Source organism: Squalius cephalus (genome assembly GCF_949319135.1).
Source record: "Squalius cephalus genome assembly, chromosome: 13".
In the NCBI taxonomy this organism is placed as follows: Eukaryota; Metazoa; Chordata; class Actinopteri; order Cypriniformes; family Leuciscidae; genus Squalius; species Squalius cephalus.
The window spans coordinates 38,083,989-38,105,543 of NC_137134.1; the positions used below are offsets into that span (position 1 = coordinate 38,083,989).

The following is a 21,555-nucleotide window of genomic DNA, read 5'->3' on the forward strand; positions in this document are numbered from 1 at the left end:
AGTAAAAGTTAGTTGTTTTGCACTAGTTGTTTTGACTGTATGTCCTAATGTTAGGTCTGACTCCAGTAACAACCTTTCTCTGATACTGTTAGTTAACAAGCGTTTCAGTAGTTGATCACGTATCATGTAATCAGATTTGTTGTCAAAACATGTTGCGCAATAGTCTCATGTGGAAATTAGTCTCGCTTTCTGAATGCACAGCGTTCAACAACATTGACTTTTGAAGTAAAACGTTTCTCTGGTGCACAGACAGCAGAGGCATACGCTTCACCTGTTTCTGATTAAAAAAAACGCTGTCCCAAACTATGGAGTAATGTGGCACTTCTGAGGACGTCTGGCCAAGCATCGCCCGTCAAATTAATCACTAGAAAGTAGATGTTAAACATACGCAGCCACATGTCAAGAGGCATCGACGGGATTAACAGACATTCTGAAAGTAACAGCAAAACAATGTCACGGATTGACCTAATTAATTGGGAGGCCAAGCAGGCGATTAAACCTACTAAACTTCTTTGAGTCAGTCAACCATACAAAGAATCACAGGCGTAACTTCCTATGGGGACAGGGGGGACATGTCCCCCCCACTTTTCAAAATTCCGCTTGTCTTTTCCGGATTGCCGCTTTTTTTTGATCGCACGCCGTCATCGCCACGGAGGAGCAGGACACAGAGAGCCTGTGCCGATGCGCTCGTCCGCGTCCAGTAACGTCGCATCCACACTAAAAATAGCTCACTGAAAGTTCTAATGAGCAGGTAGCGCTGTCTGTGAATGTCCTGACGCACCGGAATCCAGTTCTCTTTCGCGCTTGAACGAACAATAACTCACACATTTATGCCACACACATTTATATCAATTTTGTCGAGTATCCTCACAAGAACAGTCTTAAATGAGTTAAATAAAATCTTAAATGAAAGTAAAGAGTAGTGAGAGAATGAGACGCGTGAGATTTCTGTCAGCAGCGGCAGATCTTAAAGTGACAGTAGCCACTAATTCTGTCTGTCAGTAAAGTTAACCAAAGAACAAAGGGAACAGAGAAAATCGCTCACTGATCTTGACTAAATAACGTTTGTAGCTTTAATAAGGATTAATCTATATTTAATTTAGAATTTATGCAGTGCGGACTATTTGATAACCTTATTAAATTTCTGTATATTTCGTACCTGTTAGACAGGAAGGGCACGGGTAAATATGACATTTATTATGGGTTTATGTGAGGATTGTTTAAAGTTCACTTAAAATAAAAGTTGTTATATTTTTGAAGCCTAATAAATGTTTAAAATTGGGGGGGAAAAATAATTTTCATCGAGACATCAGTAGCTATATTAATATCAGTGATACTGGCCTTCATTCATAAAAAAGATGCTATTAAACAATTATTTAAAAAATACTGTCTTTATGTTGTTTTTACATTACAGTGGAAATTGGGTCTCACGTTATTTCAATTTTATTTACACACGAAACATTAATGGTGAACATTTTTGACTTTATAAAATGATTCTCTCAAGTCTTGGCAATCAGCCCCTATTAAACAATAAAAAAAGTAAAACATCTTTTTGTTATACATAGTTTAGTAGCCTACTATTCATTTTGGCAGAATTTATCATTATAATCAACTTAATTATTTCTTGGATTTTGCATCATAGTCCCTAAATGTATGTAAATGCAGGAAATGGGATTCAAATCGAAAAAATGTTCCCCGATTTTGTGTCCCCCCCACTTCTCAAACCAAAGTTACACCCTTGCAAAGGATTCACACATTTAAAAAAAAAAAATTAGGAACCCTTAATATGCGGATGAAATATTCTTAATGTAGGAACTTCTTCATCATCTCACCAGGTCCTCTTATTACTAGGTTCTACTGCCCTCTAGCGATTGCACTCAGTATCACAATGATTCACAGAAAACAACAGGAGGCAATACGTGCTAATCTTACCACAACACTATGGCATACTATGTGAACACTGGTCATCATAATGGTGACTTTACATTGCTAACTAGAGCTCAACCTCTAACTCTAAATGAACAACTTTTACACCCAAACTTGCTTTTTATAAGTCATTATGGCAACACTGTTTTAAGCTGTTTTAAGCATCCTGTCATGAGATATGGAGAGTTTCAATAGCCGCGTTTCCACTGTCGGGCCAGGGCCGGGCCGTGCTAGTGCGTGCCAGGGCCAGTCGCGTTTCCACTGTCACTTCCGGGGCTGGATCGGGGCTTACTCGAGGCCAACGGCCAGGATTTCTGGCCCGTCGAATACCTTGGGCCAAAGCGGGCCAGCTCGGGCTAGAGGAGTGGTTACCAACAGAGGAGGAGTTTACCGTCGGGAGACGCCAGCGCCAGATGATTCTGTCAGCATTAAAGACTTAAAAATAAAATAATTTAACTCGCGTTCATGTTTGAATGCCTTCTGTTTGTGATGCAAAAGACTATGCGCGCTAACCGTTACCATAGTAAACATAGTAAACGCTTGAAGATACGCATATAAAAAAAAACATAGCGAACGCTTGAAGAAATCAGACCAATCTTAAAGGCTATGACAGTCATGTTTTTATTTTATCTGTCAGTAGCCTACGTCTCGTCTCTTTAAACCGGACTATCATAAAATAAAGTAACTTTTTTTTCGGGAGCTTCCTCTGTTTCTCTGACTGAAAATATCTGTATGGGAGTCGAGAGATTGCTAAATCTAAGTCGAGAGATTGCTAGAGATTGCTAAAGCTCCTCAGGTCGTGGCATGTAGAAATTATCATTTTTTTCTAAATGTGATGTAAATATGATAAAGAAACAGACGCGACTGAAAAAGTAAGTGTGTCCTCTTTCTTTTGTGAAATAGACCTAACGGTAATTTATTTCTGAGTGACTAATGTGCAATTTTGACATAAATTAATTCATTATGATCAATGTATCACTTTTTATTGTAAATCTGTGGTAAAACATCGATGTCTGGGTTTTAAATATTCAAGTAAACAAACAAAAAAAATGCTAGCAAACGGCCGCTTTTATCGTGTTTGTTTTCAACGCTGTTTCCAGTGATTTCTGATTAGTTTTCTGATAAAACTTCCATTTGTTGGTGAAAGGATGGGTTAGTGTGACGTTGTTCCAGAGAGGCGTGTTACGGGCGTGTTTTAGTGAAGCGCTGTGGAGCTTCTGGCCCGACAGTGGAAACGCAGGCCCGGTGCTATTGGCCCGAGGCTATTAGCCCGGCACGGCCCGTTTAAAGCCCTGGCCCGGCCCTGGCCCGACAGTGGAAACGCGGCTAATGTTAGTTTGTACACTGGTGGGTGAGATCCGTATGAAAACCAGGGGTGTTTAAGCAACACTGCTGATTTTGCTGTGGCATCTGCCAAAGGAAAAACAAATCCCACATATATCCCTTCTAGATTCATACGAATAATTATCAATATGATGGGAAGAAGTCTACTGGTTTACTGTATAATCATGCACAATAACAAAAAACTCCTTCAGTCCTCCTTTAGTTAACGTTAAATTGCTTTGAGCATCAGGAAATCTATTTTAAATGGGTTTTTATTAGAAAAAAAAAAAATCTCTAATGGGAACAACACATCCAACTGGTAAAATAATGTCACATTGAACAAAAGACCATTTTAAAAGTCAAACTCTCAGCGCAGTATGTACTAATGTATTGATACATTTACTTGTATTGGTGGCCTTGGTCATAAGAGTTTCAGTTAGAGCTTTAGGTTATGTTGAGGACAGGCTAAAACCATAGGTGGTTAATGGGTAACTAAAATAGATAAAATTCAATTGAGTTCATCACAGTTTGTCAAGTTTTGTCAGATTTTACTTCTTTTTTTTACTGCTGAAGTATTTAAAGGGTTAGATTAGAAAACAAAATTAAGAATGAAAAAAAAATAGACTTTTTACTGTTTTAGAAGCTGTTTACATGACATCGTTTTCCACTAAAAATAGAAAACGTATGCGTTTTAGCCGTTCATTTAAACAACAATGGCATTTTGGGGGCTTGAAAATGCAAACTTTTCTTACAAAAAAAAGTGAATTTGTGAAAATGATGACATCATGTGTATTACGTGTTCAGTTTATATGGTTCATAGTGTTTCTTTACAAAGTGACATCGCCACCTACTGGCCTGGCAGCAGAATACAGTCGTTTTTAGTCGTTTTCACGGATCCGAGATAACTGGGATCATTTTGACAACGTTGTCGTCTGTACACAGAAAACTTCTCAGTTTTTAGTGCATCTTTGTTGTGTAAACGTACCCTTAATAAAGTTATGTTTTTGAGTGTACTCTGTGTGCCTGTGTACACTTTTTGTCACCAAATATTGAGTAAGTGCCCATAGATATCTGTCATCAAGATAGGAACATGTGAAAGTTCCGCATTTTATTTAGGTTACAAATGACTTTCTACACGGTCAGTATAATTACTCAATATGTAGAAAGCAATTGTATAGTTTTAAATGTAGCATTTGTGATCAACACATGCAGGACGTTTTTTGCTCTGCATGAGCAGCTTGTTTTTGGGATACTTTTAACTTTTTACTTTTAAATGTTTGTAAAATGTTTTATTTGGTTACTGTACAGAATCTCCCTGATGAAGAACTTACAGCATGACATGTTCTGTGTGAATAAGTAATTTTATTTTTTAATGTGTTTACCACCAGTAAATATGTGAAAGTACAGCGTAATTTCAGAATAATGTTGATTACAATGATCATGTTACAAATAATTAAATGACAAAATCCAAAGTAAAAAAAAAAAAACTTGCTTTAAAACTCTCTCAAAACTGTCATAATTATGGTTTCATTGTGATCAGCATCTACTGAATGAGAGATTTTACATTCATCTGAGTTTTCTATCTTTTTCTTTTTGTCTTTTAATGTCTGTTATAATTCATTTTGGTTTATCATTTTTAAAATCTATCAAGAGGATTTTTTATGATTTCTTTAGTTTAGCTCATTTCAGATCCACTCCTGAAGCACCACAGCTTAACTTTAACTCATCAAACACCTTCATCAGGGTCTTCAGGATCACTTAATGCCCTTCACATATACAACAAAAGACAAGAGACTTAATATGGCTAATCAATAATCTATCAAAATGTTTCACATGACAAGACATGACCATTTTTCTTTTGTCTCCTTTCTTAAACTTATCAGTTCATATAGTTGTTCAAGCCTCTCTTTGAGCTCCTGAACCTGCTGCTCTTTTCTCTTTCTGATATCATTCAATTCTTCTTCTTGTTTTCTGGCTTCATCTTCATGTTTCTTCTTCATCTTCTCCTTTTCCTCTTCATGTTTCTGTTTCATTTCATCACACTCTTTTTTTTCTCTTTTTATTCTGTCTCTCTCCTCTCCTTCTCTTCTCCTGATCTCTTCTTCTTGCTCTCGTTTCAGATCTTCCATCATTTTTTTCCATCTCTTTCTTTTCTCCCCTCGTCTCCTCCTCTCCCGCTCCTCTTGTCTCTTTCGCTCCAGCTGCTCATAACGTCTTTTCATTTCAGCTTTCTTGTCTTCATATTCTCTCTTTTTTTCTTCTCTCTCTCTTATCTGTTTTTCTCTCTCCTCCTCCATCATCCGTTCTTCTTCTTTTCTCTCAGTTTCAAATCTCTCTCTCATTTTCTCCAATTCTTCCTGTTTTTCTCTCAGTTGTTCCTCGTGTTTCTCTTTTATCTCTCTTTCCTCTTCCTCTCGTTCTCTCATCTGTCTTTTCTTCTCTTCCTCCCATTCTCTCTGCTGTCGTTTAATTCCCTCTTGAATCTCTTCATCATCTTCAGCCTCTTTTATTTTTCTCTTCCATTCTTCTCTCTCTTTCTCTTCTGGTCCCTTCTTCATTTGTTCCTCTAAATCTCTCTTTTTGATCTCCTCTTCCTGTTTTCTTCTTAACTCTGTCATGATGTGTTCCTGCTCAGTTTTCATATTTTCCTGATCTTGTTTATATTCTTGTTTTCTCTTCCTATCTTCCTCTTCTCTTTCTTTTTGCTGTTTTTCATACTGTAATCTCTGATTTTCATTCTCTCTCTCCATCTCATCTATTGTTTGATCATATTCAGCTCTTCGCTGTTTTTCCTCTTCTGATCGTTTCTGATCCTCCTCCTCTTGTTTCTTCTGCTCTGATTCCTCAAACTCTCTCCTCAGTGTTTCCTCTTTTTCTCTGAACTTATTCTCCAGCCTTACTCTCTCCTTATCTATCTTTTGTTTCTTCTCCTCCAGTTTCTTTCTCATGAGTTTGATTTCCAGGTCATATTTGGCTTCTAATTCTTCAACTTGATCCTGATTTTTTCTTTTATTCTCTTCTAGAATTTCTTCTCTCTTTTCAATGGAGATCGCTGCCTCGTCAAACATCTCATTAGTGAAGTATCGGCCATCATTAGACTTCTTCACCTCTTCTATCATGTTTATCAGCTCAGTAACTTGCGTCCGGTCTTGTGTTTCTGTGTTGTTAAAAGCCAGGAATCTGTTTCCACATTCTCCGATCAGTTTCTTGAGTTCATCATTTCCACTTGTCTCTACATATTGTTTTATTGTTTGTCCTCTCAGTTCATCTCCTCTAGTGAAGAGAACAATGCTGAAATCTGCTGCTTTTGAGCCAAAGATCATCTTTATCATGTCTAAAGTGTCTCTCTCCTCTTGAGTGATTCTTCCCAAACTCAACACAATGATGAACACATGAGGTCCAGGTGCGGACAGTGAAACACACTTCATCATTTCTTCCATTACCCTTTCTTTTGACAGTGAGGTGTCAAGGAGTCCTGGAGTATCAACAACAGCTACTGATTTACCATTAACTTCAACATCTCCCCTCTGACAAGTAGTGGTCACCAAACGTTTCCTGGCTTCAGTGTGAAATTGGTTGTTTCCGAGGATAGTGTTTCCTGTGGCGCTCTTTCCATTTCCTCTCCTCCCAAACAGCAAGATTCTCAAACATCCTGGATCTGATGGTGAATCTTCATCATCTGAAAATAACAATAATACAGTATTGTGATTAACAACAATTTATTAAATTTGGTACCCTGAGAAACAAGTGTGTCAAATGTGAACTATTTGCAACTATTTAAAATAACAGTTAATCTCAGTGGTTCTCAACCAGCCAATAATTGTCTTCCCTGAATATTAATGTTGATTATTATTAAATCATTAAAATGGTATGTCACTGAATACAAAATAACAGAAATGCTTTGACTGGACAGTTGGTGTATTATAATTAGTTTCACAGGGAGAAAAACATTCCATGTGAATAGAGTGTTAAACAAAGCAACTAATCAGTAAACAAGAAGCATTCTTATTCATTATTATAATTATAATTCTTATAAATATTCTTATTAATTACAATGGAAAACAAGAATAAGAAAAAAAGCAGGAGTATTGATGTTGTTGTTTTTTTTGGTCTAGCACCTCACAGAACATGACCGTTACAAAACATCCAACTTCCAGTGCATCCTCGGTTCCAGAGGTGGATGAAGAGCTGAAGGGGGACTGTAAAATGGAGGAGCAGACAGAGGAAAAACCATGGTGGAAGGAGAAGAGAGGACCAGAGATCAACCTGGAACTGAAGGAGGGAGGAGCCAGGGTGGAGCCAGAAACCCCACCAAAAGAGGTGTTTCCAGGAGAGGTGGAGACACGGGTGATACCAAGGAGATGAAGACACGGGGTGACACCGGAGGACCAGGAGGCCAAGGTGGAGCTGCTGTGACGAGCAGCCGAGGAATAGCCAGGGTGCAGGAGGACTGAGGTAGCCTGACGTTGTCATACTCAGATTCTAGTCAGAATGTGAGTCTGATACTGCTCCATTGAGCTTTGATTATGGGGCGTGTTTTAACCGAAACAGGAAGGAAAATGCCTCTGCACTCAATTGGATAGACCTACAACCAATCAGAGCAACGGAGTAAGTGAAGTATGTTTTTCATTCATGTTTCCGATCGACAAATGCCTTGATCGCGGTCGATATCTTCTATAACAGACGCGATGGCGGAATCTACACATGATGTTTCATAAACAAAGTTCGAGAGGAGTACGTTCAAATAGCCTAATCAATCCAATCAACTTGTCATCAAACAATGACCGTCTACGGTCTACACTATCAGCATGAGAGGAAGCATATATTTATTCACTCAGTCAACTCACCTAACATTCCTTGACAGTTTCCAGCATCCCTCCACTCACTCTTGGCTTGTTCTTCCACAGCCAGGAATACGGGGGGAGTACTTTGGGTTGAATACCGAGCCCGGAGCCCTCTCCTCGTACAGCACGCCAAATATGCATTTATTCTATCTGACTTATTTGTAAGTGTGAACTCGTGAAATAACAATTCTCCAGCAGCAGTCATCTTTGTTGTAAACGAATTCAACCCAAGCGCTCGTTGGTGACGTGGATGATTACGTTACGTTGCTCATCTGTCCATCATCGTATAAAGCCCGCCCTGACAATTTGATTGGTCCGAACAATTTTTGTTCGGGCATAATAGCTCCTCAATGGATCGAGTCCAGACCGAACTTCCCGACCTAAAGATTTTGTGGGCGGGGCTAAGTTCGGCTGGCATCCAGGCTAGGTCTGAGGAGGAGCCGGAGAGAAGAAGGAGCCCAATGGAGCTGAAGGGGTGGAGGGATGAGGCGCAGCCAGTGACCAAGCCAGTGCCGAAAGGGAAGAGGGGGCTCATTGGAGGCAGAAGGATGAAGTACCAGGTGGAGACAAGGGAACAAGAGCCAATGTGGAGCCAACTTGTTGATTAGGCGAGATGGAGCAGTGACTCAGAGACCCGAGGAGGATACAGGGGATCACTGTAGACCTGTAAACCCAAGGTGGATTCAAGCAGTGCAGGCGGGGCCAAGGAACTGGATGGCACTGACAGAGGAGAAGGGAGGTGAAATCTGTTTGGGTCCATCAGCAACAAAGGAGACATGGAGCTAAGTGGGACCAGTGTTTAAAGTGGGCTGGTACTCTGACTGCCCACACCAACCCCACCACCAAGGATTGTGATCTTCAACCGAGGGGGCCCTGAGTCAGCCTGAGTCTGCGGTGGGCTCTGGCTCAAGATCTGTGGTGGGCGTGGCTAAAGGCTGGCTGGACTCTGGCTGTTGGGGTGCTGGCATTGTCCTCTGCGATGCAGACAGTGAGAGGGGAACCACATTGCATCAACACCCACTCCAAATATTCAGCGAAACTCCCTCGAGGACCTTCCCCAGACAACTTAGTCAAGTCCGACTTAATAAAAAGTGCACAGGCAGTAATTACAAGGAATGCAAGAAGTGCTGCACGGGGTGTAACTTCAGTATATCGGTGCTCTTTGGGTGTAGGGATGGCTTCACTCTTTGTGGTTTAATATTCTCACTTTGACAACATTTCATTTGAGAGAAACTAGGGATGGCCCGATACCAATACTGGCATCGGGGATCGGGCCGATACTGTCCTCATATACTCGTACTCGTACTCATAAAAATTCGCCAATACCATGCACCGATACATTTTGCGAAGCAAAACTGGCCGCCGCGAGTGCTTTGTCGAGGTGAACTGAGGCATAGGAAAGTATAATGTCAGCGGTTTGGGCTCATTTCACAGGGTTCGTACAAGGTGCTTAAAGTGCTTGAAGTACTTGAATTTGACTTTTTGAAATTTAAGTCCTGAAAAACCCTTGAAAACAGCCATATTTTTAAAAATATTTTTTAATTATTGAATATGGGGATGCATCGATACTGAGCTCATGTACTCGTAAAAATCCTCCGATACCAACAACCAGGCAGCGTGTGTATAGTAACATAGCTGTGGTGCACGAGCTGATAAGAGATAAGATAAGAGCTGGTCAAGCACATCCCTTTAAACAGACATCAGTGGAAAGTTTGTTCAGTCGGATGTCAATAGCAAAAAAAAAAAAAAAAACGAGGCATGTAGCTTATTATTAACGTTATCTGACAAAAGGGAGAGAGAGAGAGAGAGCGAGCGCACTTCTGTTGAATGCTCTTGATTGCTGATCGTTCACTCAGCACATGTTATTTGGATAAAAACTAAATCGTATATGTAAGTAAAGTAAAACATGAACTGTTACCTGATTTAAGTATAACGAGTGTTATCCTTGGTGGCATGTTTAGGAACCGGTATCGAAGTCATGGTATCTTTATCGCTATCTATATCGAACATTTAGGGCTGGGTATCGAGTTCGATACTTTTTAGGTACCGACAAAATCACCTCGATACTATCGAGTATCGAAATGTCTTGTTTTTCAATACCAAATTTCAATACCTAAGAGGTTAATCTCATCAACATCAGAGCATGTATCATGATTGGCTGTGGCAGGAAAACACTAGTTTAGAAAAAAAAAACTTTCCTTTTCCTTTAATCCTCCCTTGTCTGGCTTATGCTACTCTGAGCAATGCCTTTACTTTGTATTTTGAGCACTTCTTGTGTTGTTTTTTCCTCTTCACGATGACTCGCTTAATTTATTCCTCATTGTAAGCCGCTTTGGACAAAGGCGTCTGCTAAATGTAAATGTAGTTTACGAAGTTGCCCAAAGAGACGAGGCTTGCACGTGAGACTGTAGTGTAAGCGTCCTAACCCACATAGATGGAAAAGATCAGAAGTGTAGCTTCGTTTCACCAGACTCGATGCCAGCAGCGCACAATGCAATATTTGCAACAAGAAAATTGTTGCCCGGCAAATGTTGAACACAAATCTGATGAGGCACTTAACAGCGCACAGAATAAACTTGAGAGCAGAAAGTTGATCCGTCTTCGACTGCTAGTTTATTAATAAACAATTAAAATGCCTCCTTGCTATTTTTTCCCCAACACATTCATAATCATTAGGCTACTTTTGCCAGTGCTTTGCGGCAATGTGTGCTGAGCGTGAGGGATACAGTATATCCCGCCCCCTGTAGCCCATATTTAATTCAATTCACATTTATTTGTATAGCATGTTTCACAATACATATCGTTTCAAAGCAGCTTTACAGAAAATGCATGTCTAAATTACAATTTAGAGTGATTTATTATCAGAGATGATAATAAGTAATGCATTTCAATTACATTTTCATTCAGTTTCATTGCAAAACAATGCATTAAGTTAAGGCAGAAACAACAAGCTCATTGAAGTAAACAATACATGTTGTTAAATTATTAGGTCACATAGAAAACTTTAGCATTGGTGCTTTTTTACAGACTCAAAATATGAGTGTAAAAAAAGTCAACAAACTGAAAAAATAAATCAAAAGTTTTTGAGGAATAATGATGTAATGTTGTTAAAACCATTTTTATTTTATTTTTTAAAATTACAATTAAAATGATTAAAATTGGTATCGAAAAAGTATCGTTCAGGAACCGGTATCGAATTCAAGGTATCGGTATCAGTATCGAAACATTTTTAGTGATACCCAGCCCTATTTTTTTTTGCAAATTCATTTTAAATGTAGCTGGTTAAAATTAAAAATGGTTTTGATTTAATGTTTGGGAGCTGACCTTCAGGAGTTCCTGTATAAAGGTCCTCTTCTTCTTCTCTTTGACTTTCCTCTTGTTTCTGTCTCTCCCATTCTTCTCGTTCTTTCCTCATCTCCTCTCGCATCTTCCTCTCATGATCCTCTATGTCTTCAATATCTCTTTTATACTGTTTTTCTCTTTCTATATATTCCTCTTCTCTTCTCTTTCTCTCTTTATCATGATTTTGTCTTTCTTCCTCCATCATCATCTTCATTCTCTCTTTCTCTTCTTCATGTTTGGACTGAAGAACCTCTCTTTCTCTGTCTCTTCTTTCTATCTCTCGTTTAAGTCTCTGATCATATTCATCCCATGTTTCCCGTTCTATCTTTCTCTTTCTCTCATCCTCTTCTTGTCTTCTTTGTCGTTCCTGTTGTCTCTGTTTCTCCCATTCCTCTTGTTCTCTCTTCAGCTCTTCTTGTATCTTTCTCTCGTGTTCCTCTCTTTCTTTAATGTCTCTTTTATATCGTTCCTCTCGCTCTCTGAATTCTTCTTCTCTTCTCTTTCTCTCTTTGTCATGATTCTGTCTTTCTTCCTCCAATATCTTCTTCATTCTCTCTTCTTCTTGTTTAAGTCTCTGATTATATTCATCCCTTATTTCCTGTTCTTTCTTTCTCTCATCTTCGTCTCTTCTTTGTTTTTCTTCTTGTCTCTGTTTCTCCCATTCCTCTCTTTCTCTCTTCATCTCCTCTCGCATCTTTCTCTCTTGTTCCTCTCTTTCTTTAATGTCTCTTTTATATCGTTCTTCTTTCTCTCTAAATTCCTCTTCTCTTCTCTTTCTCTCTTTATCATGATTTTGTCTTTCTTCCTCCATCACCATCATCTTCTCTTCTTTGTGTTTCTTCATCAGTTCATCTCTTTCTCGGTTCAGTTTTTCCACTTCCTCCATTAGGATCTTCATCTGTTTTTCTTGTATTTCTCTTTCCATCTCTCTGAACATCTTACATGAGTAGTAACTATCTCCGTTTTCTTTCACCATGTCGTCTATCTTCTGCAGTAGATCAGACACCTGTGTTCGGTCTCCAGTCTGATTATTATTGAACACATGGAATCTGTTTCCACACGCTTTAATGAGGTTTCTGATCACAGATCCAGGTTTTCCCAGATACTGTTCAACAGTTTTGTTCTTCAGATCATCTCCTCTGGTGAAGAGCACCATGGTGTACTTTAAAGAGTTTTCACCGAACATCTCTTGGATGATCTTCACTGATTGTTCCTCCTCTTGAGTGAATCGTCCCACTGGTATCAGTAGGAGAAACACGTGTGGTCCAGGCAGGATCATGGAGATGCAGTTCTTGATTTCTCTCTGGATTTCCTCATTAGTGAGTTCAGTATCAAACAGTCCTGGAGTGTCGATCACAGTAACGTGTCGGCCGTTGATTTCAGCTCTTTCTTTCTGACTCTCTTTAGTAATTGATTCATGAGATGTGTCTGATATAAATGCTTCTCTTCCTAAGATGGTGTTTCCCGTTGCACTCTTCCCAACTCCAGTTTTTCCCAGCAGCACAATCCTCAGATCATCTGCTCTTTCTCTGGAATCTAAAGATAGATCAAATAGTTCAAATAGTCAAATAGTATGTATTTATTGTATGTGAACATAGGTATTGTCTGTGTTATGTTATGTTAGCGTTGACCTGCCTGGGGGACTACAGATGAAAAATAGCCTTTGGCTAAATCCGGTACAATACATGAAATGGAAATTTTATGTTAAAAATTGTGCATGGTCCCTTTATAAATAAATAAAAGTAAAGTAAAGTAATAAAAATTAAAAACAGTATATTGAATTTTAAGTGCAGGTTGTCTATCATCCAGGTCATCAGAGAATATTGTGTATAATTTATACTGAAGGATCATGTGCTAATCACACAATTTCTTCTTAACTCAACTTAACTTCAAGTAATGTTTTTGTTTTATCTTACAAATCTGTTGAGAATCAGGTTTGATATGAAGAATTTGAATATTCTGTTACTCTCAAACAGAACCAGATTCCACTTCACACCCTCTGGAACTTTGTCAAAGGAATAAACTAGTTTAACCATTTAAAAGTTAATGCTTTAAAAATTAAAGCTGCATTCACATGTCAGAATTTGTGTATCGTCTGCATAACAGTGAAAAAAAAGATACCAAGCTTCAAAAATAGACCCTCATGGAAGTACAGAGTAGAGGCTTGAGGAAGACCACAAGTAAAGCCTGGTTTATACTTGACGAATTTGCATGAGCGTGAAAGTGTGCAAGGTATATAACAAATAATGTTCGGGGCTCAAACACACTCTGTTTAAATCTAGATTAAAGACACATTTCTTTAGCAAAGCATTCAAATGACATTTCATAACCTTGTACTCTAGTTATTCCTGATGAGATCATAACAAATACACATGATTTTCTTTTACAAGAAGCGTTATGACCAGCAGCTACGCTAATTATTTTCCATTTGCTTTTCTGTTTCTACCTGGTTTTACGCCAGCTCCAGTTTGGGTCCAGCCTCTTGCGAACATTTCAGTTACACCTGTGAAGAGATGATGTCAACTCCAGTGAGGACTTCAGATGAAGCAAACTCTGAATCAACATACACTGTCAAATTTTCTATATATTGTAAATCACGACAATCACAAATTGTAATCACTGCTTTAACATGCTCATAGTTTCTGCTTAACTGAATACATGATGGTAAGTCAAAAATACATAGAAAGCTATGCCACTAACAATTTGATGCTTCAAGAAGTTATAAATTCGTAAAACACATCCATATTAATTGAGTGGTTTAGATCAAATTTCCTGAAGAGACATGATCGCTTTATATGATTAACATATTGAATTTAGTTTTTGATTCAGATATAAACATTTGCCAGCGAACATAAACAGCTCAAAAGAACCATTTTGACGCTCGAGAACAAACCTCTTGCTGAAGCTCAAACGTGCTGCTTAACACAAGAATGAACCTCATTGGTTCTTGCAGAAGCTCAAACGTTCTGCGTAACACAAGAATGAACCTCATTGGTTCTTGCAGAAGCTCAAACGTGCTGCGTAACACGAGAATGAACCTCATTGGTTTTTGCAGAAGCTCAAACGTTCTGCGTAACACAAGAATGAACCTCATTGGTTCTTGCAGAAGCTCAAACGTGCTGCTTAACACAAGAATGAACCTCATTGGTTCTTGCAGAAGCTCAAACGTTCTGCGTAACACAAGAATGAACCTCATTGGTTCTTGCAGAAGCTCAAACGTGCTGCGTAACACGAGAATGAACCTCATTGGTTCTTGCAGAAGCTCAAACGTTCTGCGTAACACAAGAATGAACCTCATTGGTTCTTGCAGAAGCTCAAACGTGCTGCGTAACACGAGAATGAACCTCATTGGTTCTTGCAGAAGCTAAAACATTCTGCGTAACACTAGAATGAACCTCATTGGTTCTTGCAGAAGCTAAAACGTGCTGCGTAACACGAGAATGAACCTCATTGGTTCTTGCAGAAGCTCAAACATGCTGCGTAACATGAGAATGAACCTCATTGGTTCTTGCAGATGCTCAAACGTTCTGCGTAACACAAGAATGAACCTCATTGGTTCTTGCAGAAGCTCAAACGTGCTGCGTAACACAAGAATGAACCTCATTGGTTCTTGCAGAAGCTCAAACGTGCTGCGTAACACGAGAATGAACCTCATTGGTTCTTGCAGAAGCTCAAACGTTCTGCGTAACACAAGAATGAACCTCATTGGTTCTTGCAGAAGCTCAAACGTGCTGCGTAACACGAGCATGAACCTCATTGGTTCTTGCTGAAGCTCAAACGTTCTGCGTAACACAAGAATGAACCTCATTGGTTCTTGCAGAAGCTCAAACGTGCTGCGTAACACGAGAATGAACCTCATTGGTTCTTGCAGAAGCTCAAACGTTCTGCGTAACACTAGAATGAACCTCATTGGTTCTTACAGAAGCTCAAACGTGCTGCGTAACACGAGAATGAACCTCATTGGTTCTTGCTGAAGCTCAAACGTTCTGCGTAACACAAGAATGAACCTCATTGGTTCTTGCAGAAGCTCAAACGTGCTGCGTAACACGAGAATGAACCTCATTGGTTCTTGCAGAAGCTCAAACGTTCTGCGTAACACTAGAATGAACCTCATTGGTTCTTACAGAAGCTCAAACGTGCTGCGTAACACGAGAATGAACCTCATTGGTTCTTGCAGAAGCTCAAACGTGCTGCTTAACACGAGAATGAACCTCATTGGTTCTTGCAGAAGCTCAAACGTGCTGCTTAACACGAGAATGAACTTCATTGGTTCTTGCAGAAGCTCAAACGTTCTGCGTAACACGAGAATGAACCTCATTGGTTCTTGCAGAAGCTCAAACGTTCTGCGTAACACTAGAATGAACCTCATTGGTTCTTGCAGAAGCTCAAACGTGCTGCGTAACACGAGAATGAACCTCATTGGTTCTTGCAGAAGCTCAAACGTTCTGCGTAACACAAGAATGAACCTCATTGGTTCTTGCAGAAGCTCAAACGTTCTGCGTAACACAAGAATGAACCTCATTGGTTCTTGCAGAAGCTCAAACGTGCTGCGTAACACGAGAATAAACCTCATTGGTTCTTGCAGAAGCTCAAACGTTCTGCGTAACACAAGAATGAACCTCATTGGTTCTTGCAGAAGCTCAAACGTGCTGCGTAACACGAGAATGAACCTCATTGGTTCTTGCAGAAGCTCAAACGTGCTGCGTAACACGAGAATGAACCTCATTGGTTCTTGCAGAAGCTCAAACGTTCTGCGTAACACGAGAATGAACCTCACAGGTTTTTGCTGAAGCTCAAACGTGCTGCGTAACACTAGAATGATCCTCATTGGTTCTTGCAGAATGTCAAACGTGCTGCGTAACAAAAGAATGAACCTCATTGGTTCTTGCAGAAGCTCAAACGTGCTGCGTAACACGAGAATGAACCTCATTGGTTCTTGCAGAAGCTCAAACGTTCTGCGTAACACAAGAATTAACCTCATTGGTTCTTGCAGAAGCTCAAGCGTGCTGCGTAACACGAGAATGAACCTCATTGGTTCTTGCAGAAGCTCAAACGTTCTGCGTAACACTAGAATGAACCTCATTGGTTCTTGCAGAAGCTCAAACGTTCTGCGTAACAAGAATGAACCTCACAGGTTTTTGCTGAAGCTCAAACGTGCTGCGTAACACAAGAATGAACCTCATTGGTTCTTGCAAAAGGTCAAACGTTCTGCATAACAAGAATGAACCTCATTGGTTCTTGCAGAAGCTCAAACGTGCTGCATAACAAGAATGAACCTCATTGGTTCTTGCAGAAGCTCAAACGTGCTGCGTAACACTAGAATGAACCTCATTGGTTCTTGCTGAAGCTCAAACGTTCTGCGTAACAAGAATGAACCTCATTGGTTCTTGCTGAAGCTCAAACGTGCTGCGTAACATTAGAATGAACCTCATTGGTTCTTGCTGAAGCTCAAACGTTCTGCGTAACAAGAATGAACCTCATTGGTTCTTGCAGAAGCTCAAACGTGCTGCGTAACATTAGAATGAACCTCATTGGTTCTTGCTGAAGCTCAAACGTTCTGCGTAACAAGAATGAACCTCATTGGTTCTTGCTGAAGCTCAAACGTTCTGCGTAACACAAGAATAACCTCATTGGTTCTTGCAAAAGGTCAAACGTGCTGCGTAACAAGAATGAACCTCATTGGTTCTTGCTGAAGCTCAAACGTTCTGCGTAACAAGAATGAACCTCATTGGTTCTTGCTGAAGCTCAAACGTTCTGCGTAACAAGAATGAACCTCATTGGTTCTTGCAGAAGCTCAAACGTTCTGCATAACACAAGAATGAACCTCACAGGTTTTTGCTGAAGCTCAAACGTTCTGTGTTACACAAGAATGAACCTCATTGGTTCTTGCAGAAGCTCAAACGTTCTGCATAACACAAGAATGAACCTCACAGGTTTTTGCTGAAGCTCAAACGTTCTGTGTTACACAAGAATGAACCTCACAGGTTTTTGCTGAAGCTCAAACGTTCTGCGTAACACAAGAATGAACCTCATTGGTTCTTGCAAAAGGTCAAACAAGCTGCTTAACACAAGAATGAACCTCATTGGTTCTTGCTGAAGGTCAAACGTTCTGCGTAACAAGAATGAACCTCATTGGTTCTTGCTGAAGCTCAAACGTTCTGCGTAACAAGAATGAACCTCATTGGTTCTTGCTGAAGCTCAAACGTTCTGTGTTACACAAGAATGAACCTCATTGGTTCTTGCAGAAGCTCAAACGTTCTGCGTAACACAAGAATAACCTCATTGGTTCTTGCAGAAGCTCAAACGTTCTGCGTAACACTAGAATGAACCTCATTGGTTCTTGCAGAAGCTCAAACGTTCTGCGTAACACAAGAATAACCTCATTGGTTCTTGCAAAAGGTCAAACGTGCTGCTTAACACAAGAATGAACCTCATTGGTTCTTGCTGAAGGTCAAAAGTTCTGCGTAACAAGAATGAACCTCATTGGTTCTTGCTGAAGCTCAAACGTTCTGCGTAACAAGAATGAACCTCATTGGTTCTTGCTGAAGCTCAAACGTTCTGCGTAACAAGAATGAACCTCATTGGTTCTTGCTGAAGCTCAAACGTTCTGTGTTACACAAGAATGAACCTCATTGGTTCTTGCAGAAGCTCAAACGTTCTGCGTAACAAGAATGAACCTCACAGGTTTTTGCTGAAGCTCAAACGTGCTGCGAAACACAAGAATGAACCTCATTGGTTCTTGCAGAAGCTCAAACGTTCTGCGTAACACTAGAATGAACCTCATTGGTTCTTGCAGAAGCTCAAACGTGCTGCGTAACACGAGAATGAACCTCATTGGTTCTTGCAGAAGCTCAAACGTGCTGCGTAACACGAGAATGAACCACATTGGTTCTTGCAGAAGCTCAAACGTTCTGCGTAACACAAGAATAACCTCATTGGTTCTTGCAGAAGCTCAAACGTTCTGCGTAACACTAGAATGAACCTCATTGGTTCTTTCAGAAGCTCAAACGTGCTGCGTAACACGAGAATGAACCTCATTGGTTCTTGCAGAAGCTCAAACGTGCTGCGTAACACGAGAATGAACCACATTGGTTCTTGCAGAAGCTCAAACGTTCTGCGTAACACAAGAATGAACCTCATTGGTTCTTGCAGAAGCTCAAACGTGCTGCGTAACACGAGAATGAACCTCATTGGTTCTTGCAGAAGCTCAAACGTTCTGCGTAACACTAGAATGAACCTCATTGGTTCTTGCAGAAGCTCAAACGTTCTGCGTAACACAAGAATAACCTCATTGGTTCTTGCAGAAGCTCAAACGTTCTGCGTAACACTAGAATGAACCTCATTGGTTCTTGCAGAAGCTCAAACGTGCTGCGTAACACGAGAATGAACCTCATTGGTTCTTGCAGAAGCTCAAACGTGCTGCGTAACACGAGAATGAACCACATTGGTTCTTGCAGAAGCTCAAACGTTCTGCGTAACACAAGAATGAACCTCATTGGTTCTTGCAGAAGCTCAAACGTGCTGCGTAACACGAGAATGAACCTCATTGGTTCTTGCAGAAGCTCAAACGTTCTGCGTAACACTAGAATGAACCTCATTGGTTCTTGCAGAAGCTCAAACGTTCTGCGTAACAAGAATGAACCTCATTGGTTCTTGCTGAAGCTCAATCGTTCTGCGTAACACAAGAATGAACCTCATTGGTTCTTGCAGAAGCTCAAACGTTCTGCGTAACAAGAATGAACCTCATTGGTTCTTGCAGAAGCTCAAACGTTCTGCGTAACAAGAATGAACCTCATTGGTTCTTGCTGAAGCTCAAACGTTCTGCGTAACAAGAATGAACCTCATTGGTTCTTGCTGAAGCTCAAACGTTCTGCGTAACACAAGAATAACCTCATTGGTTCTTGCAAAAGGTCAAACGTGCTGCGTAACAAGAATGAACCTCATTGGTTCTTGCTGAAGCTCAAACGTTCTGCGTAACAAGAATGAACCTCATTGGTTCTTGCTGAAGCTCAAACGTTCTGTGTTACACAAGAATGAACCTCATTGGTTCTTGCTGAAGCTCAAACGTTCTGCGTAACAAGAATGAACCTCATTGGTTCTTGCTGAAGCTCAAACGTTCTGTGTTACACAAGAATGAACCTCATTGGTTCTTGCAGAAGCTCAAACGTTCTGCGTAACAAGAATGAACCTCACAGGTTTTTGCTGAAGCTCAATCGTTCTGCGTAACACAAGAATGAACCTCATTGGTTCTTGCAGAAGCTCAAACGTTCTGCGTAACACAAGAATAACCTCATTGGTTCTTGCAAAAGGTCAAACGTGCTGCTTAACACAAGAATGAACCTCATTGGTTCTTGCTGAAGGTCAAACGTTCTGCGTAACAAGAATGAACCTCATTGGTTCTTGCTGAAGTTCAAACGTTCTGCGTAACAAGAATGAACCTCATTGGTTCTTGCTGAAGCTCAAACGTTCTGTGTTACACAAGAATGAACCTCATTGGTTCTTGCAGAAGCTCAAACGTTCTGCGTAACAAGAATGAACCTCACAGGTTTTTGCTGAAGCTCAAACGTTCTGTGTTACACAAGAATGAACCTCACAGGTTTTTGCTGAAGCTCAAACGTTCTGCGTAACACAAGAATGAACCTCATTGGTTCTTGCAGAAGCTCAAACGTTCTGCGTAACAAGAATAACCTCATTGGTTCTTGCTGAAGGTCAAACGTTCTGCGTAACAAGAATGAACCTCATTGGTTCTTGCTGAAGCTCAAACGTTCTGCGTAACAAGAATGAACCTCACAGGTTTTTGCTGAAGCTCAAACGTTCTGTGTTACACAAGAATGAACCTCACAGGTTTTTGCTGAAGCTCAAACGTTCTGCGTAACACAAGAATGAACTTCATTGGTTCTTGCAAAAGGTCAAACGTGCTGCTTAACACAAGAATGAACCTCATTGGTTCTTGCTGAAGCTCAAACGTTATGCGTAACACAAGAATGAACATCATTGGTTCTTGCAAAAGGTCAAACGTGCTGCTTAACACAAGAATGAACCTCATTGGTTCTTGCTGAAGCTCAAACGTTCTGCGTAACAAGAATGAACCTCATTGGTTCTTGCAGAAGCTCAAACGTTCTGTGTTACACAAGAATGAACCTCATTGGTTCTTGCAGAAGCTCAAACGTTCTGCGTAACACAAGAATAACCTCATTGGTTCTTGCAGAAGCTCAAACGTTCTGCGTAACACTAGAATGAACCTCATTGGTTCTTGCAGAAGCTCAAACGTTCTGCGTAACACAAGAACAACCTCATTGGTTCTTGCAAAAGGTCAATCGTGCTGCTTAACACAAGAATGAACCTCATTGGTTCTTGCTGAAGGTCAAACGTTCTGCGTAACAAGAATGAACCTCATTGGTTCTTGCTGAAGCTCAAACGTGCTGCTTAACACAAGAATGAACCTCATTGGTTCTTGCTGAAGGTCAAACGTTCTGCGTAACAAGAATGAACCTCATTGGTTCTTGCTGAAGCTCAAACGTTCTGCGTAACAAGAATGAACCTCATTGGGTTCTTGCTGAAGCTCAAACGTTCTGCGTAACAAGAATGAACCTCATTGGTTCTTGCTGAAGCTCAAACGTTCTGCGTAACAAGAATGAACCTCATTGGGTTCTTGCTGAAGCTCAAACGTTCTGTGTTATACAAGAATGAACCTCATTGGTTCTTGCAGAAGCTCAAACGTTCTGCGTAACAAGAATGAACCTCACAGGTTTTTGCTGAAGCTCAAACGTGCTGCGAAACACAAGAATGAACCTCATTGGTTCTTGCAGAAGCTCAAACGTTCTGCGTAACACAAGAATAACCTCATTGGTTCTTGCAGAAGCTCAAACGTTCTGCGTAACACTAGAATGAACCTCATTGGTTCTTGCAGAAGCTCAAACGTTCTGCGTAACACAAGAATGAACCTCATTGGTTCTTGCAGAAGCTCAAACGTTCTGCGTAACAAGAATGAACCTCATTGGTTCTTGCTGAAGCTCAATCGTTCTGCGTAACACAAGAATGAACCTCATTGGTTCTTGCAGAAGCTCAAACGTTCTGCGTAACAAGAATGAACCTCATTGGTTCTTGCAGAAGCTCAAAC

The 21,555-nt window shown here is 40.2% G+C and overlaps 1 protein-coding gene across 1 annotated transcript in view; it reads right to left on the reverse strand.

Moving 5' to 3' along the window:
• Nucleotides 1–4,599: 4,599 nt before the first annotated feature.
• LOC307170051 (uncharacterized protein) overlaps nucleotides 4,600–21,555 on the reverse strand; it is a 38,793-nt gene continuing 21,837 nt past the window's right edge. Inside the window, exons 3-5 of the mRNA XM_079891046.1 lie at nucleotides 13,882–13,938; nucleotides 11,418–12,971; nucleotides 4,600–6,928 (exon numbers count right to left, since the gene is read on the reverse strand). Of these exons, the coding sequence (XP_079747172.1) occupies nucleotides 5,079–6,928; nucleotides 11,418–12,971; nucleotides 13,882–13,938 (3,461 nt within the window). The 3' untranslated portion in view covers nucleotides 4,600–5,078. The remainder of the gene's footprint in view (nucleotides 6,929–11,417; nucleotides 12,972–13,881; nucleotides 13,939–21,555) is intronic.